This window comes from Otolemur garnettii, unplaced genomic scaffold (assembly GCF_000181295.1).
Source record: "Otolemur garnettii isolate 467f Iridium unplaced genomic scaffold, OtoGar3 scaffold00237, whole genome shotgun sequence".
In the NCBI taxonomy this organism is placed as follows: Eukaryota; Metazoa; Chordata; class Mammalia; order Primates; family Galagidae; genus Otolemur; species Otolemur garnettii.
In genome coordinates this window covers 109,270-120,275 of record NW_003852632.1, presented here as the reverse complement: position 1 = coordinate 120,275, position 11,006 = coordinate 109,270, and the positions used below count along the sequence as shown (strand labels likewise).

General features: G+C 40.7%; 1 protein-coding gene across 1 annotated transcript in view; it reads right to left on the bottom strand.

Moving 5' to 3' along the window:
- Positions 1 to 11,006, bottom strand: part of PRKDC (protein kinase, DNA-activated, catalytic polypeptide) — a 186,463-nt gene that overhangs the window by 172,149 nt on the left and 3,308 nt on the right. Inside the window, exons 2-9 of the mRNA XM_023508282.1 lie at positions 10,519 to 10,634; positions 10,327 to 10,419; positions 9,178 to 9,252; positions 8,348 to 8,456; positions 7,783 to 7,895; positions 7,596 to 7,695; positions 433 to 488; positions 320 to 350 (exon numbers count right to left, since the gene is read on the bottom strand). Of these exons, the coding sequence (XP_023364050.1) occupies positions 320 to 350; positions 433 to 488; positions 7,596 to 7,695; positions 7,783 to 7,895; positions 8,348 to 8,456; positions 9,178 to 9,252; positions 10,327 to 10,419; positions 10,519 to 10,634 (693 nt within the window). The remainder of the gene's footprint in view (positions 1 to 319; positions 351 to 432; positions 489 to 7,595; positions 7,696 to 7,782; positions 7,896 to 8,347; positions 8,457 to 9,177; positions 9,253 to 10,326; positions 10,420 to 10,518; positions 10,635 to 11,006) is intronic.

The window sequence follows — 11,006 nt, the reverse complement described above, 5'->3', positions numbered from 1 at the left end:
CCCCATGATTGCATTAATGTACACAGCTATGATTTAATAAAAAAAATTAAATAAAAATATTGATTTTAAAGCAGCTCAGGGAAATCTGAAAAACACTTATGAATATAAATAAGAAATTTACCAAAGAGACAGATACTGAAAAAAAAAAAAAAACCCTCCGGGCGGCGCCTATAACTCAAAAGAGTAGGGTGCCAGCCCCATATACTGGAGGTAAAGGGTTCAAACCCAGCCCCGGCCAAAAACAAACAAACAAAAAAGTTTCCCTGAGATGTGAATATAGAATTCAAAATATTATATCTCATTACAAACAGAATCTTACCTGAGGGCACAGCATATCTTTTCAGATCAATCTATTTTAGAAAAAAAATCAACATCAGTGTCTGAAAATCACAAGTCTCAACTGTCAAAGATTTAGAGTAATATTAATCCTACCTGAGGACAAACTGCCTTTAGTGCAAATTCAAAAATCTCCCTTGAAGTCTGGGGATCTGGAGAAACAGAAAGAAGCCTATTACACATCTAGCTATAGTATCACCTGACATATTTAACCACTAACTTTCCAACCAACAACTTTAGTTCAAACAGCTTAACATCCACATTAACCCCAACAGTCTCTTGTGAATTTAGGAGGAACACCTTCTATCATTTGCTCCAGCTACAGAATTCCAAGTTATATCGCTATAGTTGTTACTGTGTTAAAGAAGAAAATCTGGGAGAAAAACATGGGTTCAAATTCAAACTCTCAGATCCTCAATTTTCTTATTTGCAAAAGGTACAGATATACTTTAATTTATTTAGGGTCATTTTGGGGGATCAAATAACAATTTCAAGGCCTAAAATATTATTTTTACCCCAGTACTCTGAGGCATTTATTCAACACACAGTACATGCAAAGTTACTATAAATCACAAAATATGAACAAAATATGACCTTTGCCATTAGTAAACTCATTACCTAAAAGGGAAGATAACACCGGTGTACAAGTAAAACATGAGGCTCTGGTCCTAGCACGGTCCACATCTCAGTTATACAAGATGGAGTCTCACTGTCACCCCAGCTGGTCTCAGACTGCTGGGCTCTAGCATCATCCCACCTCAGCTGAGACTGCAGGCCTGCACCACCATGCCTGAATATTTCTTTTTGGGAAAAGATCTCATTATGTTGCCCAGGCTGGTCTTTAACTTCTGGCCTCAAGCAGTCCTCCCACCTCAGCCACCCAACTAGCTGGAATCACAGGTGTGAAACAATGCTCCCAGCTGCAGTCACCTGTGTCTCCCATCAGATTATTCACTGCAATTGTCAGAAGTCTTGCTTTACTCATCACTGGTTTCTCTACCCTTGTTGACAGTGACTTACAAACACCAGAGGCTCAAGAATCGTTTGCTTTGATTGCAAGAACTGATAAATTTGAGACAGATCCCAAATGACTGTGGGATAACAGGTGGAGGGAAAATATGGTCAGAGGGGCCCCAAGGCAGGGAGACATCAGCATGAGTGTACGATGCTGTCACAATGGGATACAAAGAAAGCTGTGGGGATCAGCACCCATAGCACAGTGGATACGGCACCAGCCACATACACAGCTGGCAGGTTTGTACCTGGCCTGAGCCAGCTAAACAAGGACAACTGTAATAAAATAGCTGGGCATTGTGGCAGGCGCTTGTAGTCACAGCTACTTGGAAGAATGAGGCAAGAGAATCACTTAAGCCCAAGAGTTTGAGGTTGCTGGGAGCTGTGACACGACAGCACTCTACAGAGGGAGACATAGTAATACTCTGTTTAAAGCTCCTTTGGGTGGTTTTGATTTGCCTTTCTCTGATAATTACAGACAATGAGGATTTTTTCATATGCTTGTTAGCCATTCATCTGTCTTCTTAGAGAAGCTTCTATTCATCTTACTTGCCAATTGATATAAGGGATTGTTGGCTCTTGTTTTATTGCTTAATTTGAGTTCTCTACAGATCCTAGTTATCAAGCTTTTGTCTGATTCATAATATGCAAATCTTTTCTCATTCTGATGGTTGTCTATTTGCTTTGGTTGTCTCCTTAGCTGTACAGAAGCTTTTCAGTTTAATAAAGTCCCATGTATTTATTTTAGTCGTCGTTTCAATAGCCTCTGAAGTCTTCATAAAACCCTTCCTCAGGCCAATACCTTCAAGTGTTTTCCCTACACTTTCTTCAAGATTTTTATTGTTTCATGCCTTAGATTTAAGTCTTTTACCCATCTTGAATCAATTTTAGTGAGTGGAGAAAGGTGCAGGTCCAGTTTCAGTCTTTTACATGTGGTTATCCAGTTCTCCCAGCACCATTTATTGAATAGGGATTCTTTTCCCCAGTGTATGTGCTTGTTTGGTTTATCAAAGATCAGGTGGCTGCAAGATATTAGTTTCATCTCATGGCTTTCTATTCGGTTCCAGATGTTTATGTCTCTATTTTTATGCCAGTACCATGCTGTTTTGATTACTACAGCCTTGTAGTACAGTCTGGTAGGCTGATGCCCCCAGCCTTGGTTTTTTTTTTTTTTTTTTTTTTTTTGGAGACAGAGCCTCAAGCTGTCCCCCTGGGTAGAGTGCCATGGCATCACAGCTCACAGCAACCTCCAACTCCTGGGCTCAAGCAAGTCTCCTGCCTTAGCCTCTCAAGTAGCTGGGACCACCAGCGCCCGCCACAACACCCGGCTATTTTTTGGTTGCAGCCATCACTGTTGTTTGGCCAGCGGGGCTGGATTTGAACCCACTACCTTAGGTGTATGTGGCTGGCGCCTTAGCCACTTGAGCCACAGACGCCAGCCGAGCTGGCCTTGTTTTCATTACTACGAATTGCTTTACCTATACGGGGTTTTTCTGATTCCATATAAAACAAAGATTTTTTTTCCAATCTTGAAAGTAAGATTTTGGTATTTTAATAGAGATTAGATTGCACTGAATCTGTAGATTGCTTTGGTAAGTATAGACATTTTAACAATGTAAATTCTTCCAAGCCACGTGCATGGTGTATGTTCTTCTATTTGTTACTATCTTCTGTTCCTTTTCTTAGGGTTTCATAATTTTCTTTTTTTTTGAGACAGAGCCTCAAGCTGTCGCCCCGGGGTAGAATGCTGTGGCATCACAGCTCACAGTAATCTCCAACTCCTGGGCTCAAGTGAGTCTCCTGCCTCCGCCTCCCAAGTAGCTGGGACTACACGTGCCTGCCACAACGCCTGGCTATTTTTTGGTTGCAGCCATCATTGATGCTTGGCAGGCCCGAGCTGGATTCAAACCCGCCAGCTCAGGTGTGTGTGGCTGGTGCTTTAGCAGCTTGAGCCACAGGCGCCGAGCCGGGTTTTATGATTTTCTTTAGAGGCCCTTCATCTCTTTCATTAGGTGGAGTCCTAGGTATTTCATCACAAAGCCTCAAAGCTGCAGATGCTGGCATGCATGTGGGGAGAAGGGAACACTTTTACACTGCTGGTGGGACTGCAAACTAATACAACCTTTTTGGAAGGAAGTATGGAGCATCCTCAAAGAACTCAAACTAGACCTCCCATTTGATCCTACAATCCCATTATTGGGCATCTACACAAAAGAAAAAAAATCATTTTATCATAAGGACATTTGCACTAGACTGTTTATTGCAGCTCAATTTACAATTGCCAAATTGTAGAAACAGCCTTAATGCCCACCAACTCAAGAATGTATTAACAAGCTGTGTTATATGTACACCATGGAATGCTATTCAGCCACAAAAGAAGATGGAGACTTTACATCTTCTTTTGTATTAACCTGGATGGAGTTGAAACATATTCTTCTTAGTAAAGCATCAAAAGAAAGAAGCAGCAAGAATCCAGTGTACTCAATTCTGATATGAGGACAACTGATGCTAGTATATGGTGGGGGGTGGGGGAATGGGAGAGCAGAGAGGGCGGTGGGAGGTCAGGATGTGGCACACTTCTTTTGGGCAGGACATAATCTACGAGGGACTTTACCTAACAAATACAAGCAGTATAACCTGGTTCTTTGTATCCTCAATGATTCCCCAACAATACAAAAGAAATAAATAAAAGAGACTAAAGAAATCTAAAAAAAAAAAAGAAAAACAAAGGACATTAGTGTCAGACAGAACTTGGCTTTGAACATTAGCTCAGTCCCTTATTAGTTCTATGGCGATGGGCTATTTACTTAACCTTCCTAATCCACAGTAGTCTCATTTTAAAAATAAATTTATAAGTATTTGACAAAGTATTCACCTCATGGGTTATGTAGTAAGACAATACATGTAGCATAATAAGGATGGTGTCCAGCACATTATTAAGTGCTTAATAAATATTTAGTGTTTATAAAAAAATTAATTACATACTAGTAAGTAACTGAAAAAAATCATACACGATTAAACAATGGGGGAAAAAAACAAGCTCCTTCGGAATTTAAGAGAAGCAGAAATTTCTTCTATCTTCTGGCTGTATTTAAGATTCGCTGGGGAAAAGGTCAGGCATAGTAGCTCGTGCCATAATCCCAGCACTTTGGAAAGCCAAGGTGAGAGGATCCCGTAAGGCCCGGAGTCTGACACCAGCCAGGGTAATATAACAAGACCCCGTCTCTATAAAAAGTGAAAAAGCAAAATTATCTGGGTATAATAGTATGTGCTTATAGTCTCAGCCCCTCAGGAGGCTCAAGTGAGCAGATTGCCTAAACCCTGGAGTTTGAGGCTACAGTGAGCTACAACGAACTACAACTGCACTCAAACCTGGGCAACGCAATGAGAACCTATCTCTAAAACAAATAAATAAAAGAAAGTAATCATGCAGAAAGAGGTACGTGGATACTAGGGTACCAGGCACAGTGGGTCTGGGATACCTGGACTCAGTGAGCTCAGAGGGAGGCCTAAGCTATCCTAGGCTGGGAAACAAGGAGGGAAGTACCATTGTAGCTTCTCCCAGGCTCTGCCACGCAGGCCCACTTTCCTGTAGCTCTTCCTCCTAGTGGGCCACTCCCTGTACAAGCATAGTCTTATATCTATTTTTTTCAATGTAAGATACACATTTTTATCATTCTAATGATGTGTACAGGAACAAATAAGTGGTATTTAATATATTCACATTGTTGTATAACCATCACCACCGTCTATACCTAAAATGTCTTCATCCTCAACAGAAAGGCTCACCTATCAAATACAACTTTCCATGTCCCCAGCTCCTGACCACCACTCTGCTTTCTGTGTCTCTGCATTTGACTACTCTAACTCATACAAGTGGAATCATACAGTATTTGCCTTTTTGTGACTGATTCATTCCACTTAGGATGATGTCTTCAAAGTCCCTTCATCTTCTAGTGTGTCAGGATTTCCTTCTTTTTGAGACAGAATTTTACTATGGTGTCCTCGGTAGAGTGCTGTGGCGTCACAAATCACAGCAACGTCAAACTCTTGAGCTTAAGAGACTCTCTTGCCTCAGCTTCCCAAGTAGGTGGGACTAGAGGTGCCCGCTATAACACCCGGCTGCTTTTTGTTGCAGTTGTTATTGTTGTTTAGCAGGCCCGGGCTGGTTTCAAACCTGCCAGCCTTGGTGTATGTGGCTGGCGCTGTAACCACTGTGCTACAGGCGCCAAGCCAATTTCCTTCCTTTGTAAGTCTGGGTAACAGTACACTGTATGCACATGTGTTTGTTTACCCATTCATCCATCCATGTACACCTGGGTGGCTTTCTCCTTTTAGCTTGTAAATATGCTTCTAGGAATATAGGTACACAAATTCTTGTATTTATTTTTTAAAACCCCCTCTTATCCCGACACCCTCCATCAGCTACACTCATTTCTCTGCTCCCTTCCTTTGTAAGATTTCCCTAAAGGGCTTATTACACAAATGTATCACTTCCTCCCTTTCAATTGCCTCTTTGTTCTTTCAGTCCAAATTCTCCTTCAATGCTCAACTTGACCCATTTCCTGTCTGGTGCCTCCTCATCAGACCCCACAGGGAAGGAGGCTGCCTGCATTGCCCCCACCACTCTCTGCCTAGTCTGTCTATACTTGGCTCTAGCTCATCATGCTCGTACTCAGAGCTTAGAAACTACCCACCCGCTGAAAACCACCAAATGTGTAAATTGGGACCAGATTTCTCCTGTGAGATCCAGTCTCCATACACAACTGCACACTTGATACCTAACCCTGGACACTCCATGAACACCTCCAGTTAAAGACCAAGTCTCTACCTGAAACCCAGTCCTTCCGGATCCCACCCACGTGATCAGCGACAGCCTCAGCTCCTGGCTCCCACACTAACTTATGTCCCATATCTGACAGCAGTCAGGAGCACCCTTGAAAAAAATACCTGCTGGCCCACAGCCATTCCTTCTTGAAAATCCATAGCTGCCTACCCTGACCAGAATCAGAGCCTAGGTCAGAAGCTCCTCATATGCCAATGCTGTGCTGGTTGTAGGCCAGACCAGCCCACGCTGTATGCCTCTAAACTCTAGACATATCAGCTCTCTCAGCCCCTCAGACCAGCACACACTGGCCAAGCATGAGGACAAGTGTGAAGCTAGGCACTGGCCAGTAACCCTGCCTGGAATGAGACTGCTCTTTCCCGCCAACTCTTTCTTTCCTCTCAGGCTACAGCTTCTACATTATGTCCTCAGAAAGAACCAGTCTGCACCTCAAGGACTGACTGTAACAGCCTCTATTCCTAAGTGTGAGTTGTACGTAAGTTGAATGTTTGCAACTCAGGGACTGCCTGGACACATACAATGAAATATTATTCAGGAAGAAAATTCAGGCTGGGCAAGGTGGCTCATGCCTTATTATCCTAACATTTGGGGAGGCTAGACAGGAGGACTGCTTGAGGCCAAGAGTTGGAAACCAGCCTGAGCAAAAAAACAAACAAAAAAACCCATAAAAATTATCAAAAAACACAAAAATTAGCCAGGCAGGCTAGAGTGCACTCATAGTCCCAGTTCCTTGGGAAGCTGAGCAGAAGAAATTTGCTTAAGCCCAGGACTTTGATGTTGCAGTGAGCTATGAAGACCTCACTGCATTCTACCCCAGGTAGGCTAGACCCTGTCTCAAGAAAAGAAAAACAAAAGAAAGAAAAAAGAAAATTCTGACACATGTTAGAACATTGATGAATCTGAAAGACATGAACAAACCAGACACAAAAAGTTACAAACTATGAATCCATTTGTGTGACATTCTTGACATAACTAAACTACAGATAGAGACAAATTGGAGGGCTGGAGGCCATGTGACTATGGTATATGGTATGAACTATTATTACTGTGGATATAAAGGGCAGCACAAGTAACTTCACTATAGCTGCATATACATAAACCTATAGGTGTGAAAGACTTGCACACTCATAACTACACAGGAATAAATCCATGCACATAAAACTGGTAAGTTCTGATTAAGGTCAGTGGATGGCATCAATGCCCCGTGTGCTACTGTGCTTATGAAAGATACCTACCAGGAGCAGAGGAAGCTAGGGAGGGCATCCAGGTCTCTCTAGATTATTCCTCACTACTGCATATAAATTCACAACTGGTTTAAAACTTCAAAAAAATAAGCCAGCCATTCTTGTTAGACTTATAGTTTTTTAACAGAAGAAAATTAGGTGAGATCGAGCAATACCTTCCTCCACAGACTTAGTGAAATTACACAGAAGTGAAGACAACCCCTTCAGACATCCTGCCACTACAGGTAGCTTGGGCTCTCGTACAGCTGATGTCATCTAAAAGGAAAGTTTTAAGAAGGTATCATTAAAAGAGAAACATACAACCAAGTCTATGGAAACAGAACATCATAAACTTCATCATACCTGAGTCTTCAGTTCACCCAGAAAAGCCCGGAACAGGTTTTCTGAATTATTTATCATCGCCGTAGGATGAACTTCTCCTAATACTCCTAGAAGTTCATATACTTTTTCTAAAACTGGAAAATATATTTTAAATAAATGAGACCCTAAAATTACCTTTAAATAAGTTAGAAAAATAAAAATGTATGAATAAGAAAATAAGAGAATGTTTAGTTCAAAAGTAATTTTACAATAAGACATATGCAATATTATATACTAAAATCTTTCCTGTGTGCATGTTTAAGTATTAATACGTGTATTAAATCTACTAATTATTTTCAACATGTGTTGTACGTTTTCTATTTAAAGGAATCATTTTATAAAAGATTATCATTTTTTAAAATGGAAGTCTTAGTATATTGCTTTTGTTTCATTTTGGTTTGTTTTCAGAAAAAAGGATTCATTGATAGAACATATAAAGACCCTAGAACATATAGCGACCTTGGTGAAGAAAACTTAAGTCTCTCAGTAATAATTTGTTAATGCTAATTTGCTAATACTTAAAAAATAACATTTAAATGCATCTCACCTGTATCTGATATTTTTGTTTTCATTGCAAGTTCCCCATAGAATTTACTAAATAATTCTCCAATTTTAAATTCATCCATGAGTCTAGAACTTCTCAAAGTCTGAAGTAACTAAAAGAATAGAAATAGCATTTTCTAAAGAGGAAAATAAAGGTTTTTGTTCCACAGTGCATCTGTGCACAGCAAAATTTCAGAATCAGTTGTCTATTGAGGATTAACACCTGGCCTCTAAACACTCTTATCTATCCAGATCATTTGGAAGTTAGGGGTTGAAGTGGGTGGTGAAAAACACAAGGGAAAGGGCAGCCCAGACTTAATTTTACCTTCCCAAGAAACCAGTAACAACTAGAACTATTCTCCCAGCAGCACTCAAGACCAAGGACCAACTAGAATTCCAGGGCCACGGAATTCTAAATGGATGCAAAAAGAGAGAGATAAAAGTAAGAGACAGCCGCAGTGACCACTTAATGCAACATGCAGACCCATTCCCACTGCTGAGGTTTGAGGCAAAATTCCAAAACAAAGTGATATTTGGCAATTCCTAATAGCATCAAATAGCCAAAAGCAGAAAAGATGATAAAGAACAGTAAATCCCTTAGTTATTTTTTCCCATCATTCACCTCACAACAAAATTCTTTTTTACCACCCAGAAAGATCTAAGAACAAAATATCAGAATACTGGCAGCTGATGGCTAGAAAATGTGTATCTTACTCAGACATCAGTATGATTTGATCCTATCCCCCCCAAAAAATCTCACCCAAAACTCCAATTTTCTGTTTTATAAGTTACAGGTTTAACATAAAATACATGAACTTAGGCATATGAAATTACCTTAATAAGGAGATCCAAGGCAGGAATTTTACATTTAGCAGCTCTATCTTTTGTATAAACACTGGTACAAGTATTCTAGGTTTTAAAAGGAGACATACCAAAATCACCAATCATTAAGACATGAAAACTGGCGGCACCCGTAGCTCAGTGGATTAGGGCGCTGGCTGACGGGTTCAAACCCTGACCCAGGCTAGCTAAACCACAATGACAACTGCAACAACAACAACAGAATAGCTGGACGTTGTGGCGGCTGCCTGTAGTCCCAGCTACTTGGGAAGCTAAGGCAAGAGAATGGCGTAAGCCCAAGAATTGGAGGTTGCTGTGAGCTGTGGCATCATGGCACTCTACCCAGGGCGACAGCTTGAGACTCTGTCTCACAAAAAAAAACATTAAAAACTAACACTCAATTGTAGCAATACCAGCATATGATATAGTAAAACATAGTATTTAGCGGTTTAAAATGTAACATTAGCATTTAGTGGTTAAAATATAACATTAGATTGATAAAACTAACCACCAAAAAAAACAACAACAACAGGGCTGGGCCATGGTGGGTCATGCCTGTAATCCCAGCATTTTGGAAGGCCAAGATGAAAGGATCACATAGGTCAGAGTTTGAGACCAGCCTTGGCAACACAGTGAGACCCCCACCTCTACAAACAAAAAAATTTAAATATTTGCCAAGCATGATGTTATGCACCTGTAGTCCTAGTTACTTGGCTGATCAGGGAAATTCAAGGCTGCAATGAGCTATGACTGCACCACTGTACTACACCCTGGATGACAGAGGGGGGCCCTGTCTCAAAGAAAAAAAAAAAGTTCACTTCATTTCTAATGCAATCAAGTAGAAATAAGAAATCTCCCCAATGAGTAAGGTATAAATAAAACACAAACCCAATTAGCCGGGCATTGTGGCGGGCACCTGTAGTTCCAGCTACTCAAGAGGCTGAAGCAAGAGAATCGCCTAAGCCCAACAGCTGGAGGTTGCTGTGAGCTGTGATGCCACAGCACTCTACCGAGGGCAATAAAGTGAGACTCTGTTTCTACCAAAAACAAACAAAAAAAAAACTGCCACAAACCCAAGTTCTTTATAGCATAAGATGAACTAGATTCTGAGAATGGAATAAGGTATGTTTTTTTTCTCCTCACCTTAGTATCAAGAGAGTAAGGCTCAATCTTCTGGCCAATTTTTTCTAAGAAAATACATAAAAATTTTAGAATTTCTTCTCTACAATCACGAAACTGTAATAAAAGAGATATACATAGTAAATATGGATAAGAATAAATCACTCCAACATAATGAAGTACACAGGAAAAGCAACATGAAAATTTTCAACTTACTTCATCCATGCTGAGTGACTTCCGAACAAATACAAGCAAACCAAAATCTCTGGAAAAAACTAAGGAAGTCTGTAATGCTAAACAATAACAAAACAAAAACAAGTTAAGAGAATGCCAAGATGCATTTCACAAAGCACCCTTAAAGAGTTGCATGACAGGCCCTGCTCAGTGGCTCACACCAGTAATCCTGGAAGGCTGAGGCAGGTGAATTGCCTAAGCTCATGGGTTCAAGACCAGCCTGAGCAAAAGCGAGACCCTCGTCTCTAAAAATAGCTGGGTGTTGTGGGTAGTCCCAGCTACCCAGGAGGCTGAGGCAAGAGGATCCCTTGAGTCTAGGAGTTTGAGGTTGCTGTGAGCCATGACACCACTGAACTCCACCAAGGACAACGAAGTGAGACCCTATCTCAAAAAAAAAAAAAAAAAAAGTTGCATGATTTTCAAGGTAGTCTTAAGAGATAAAACACTAACCTAAGGCTGCTGTATTAAAA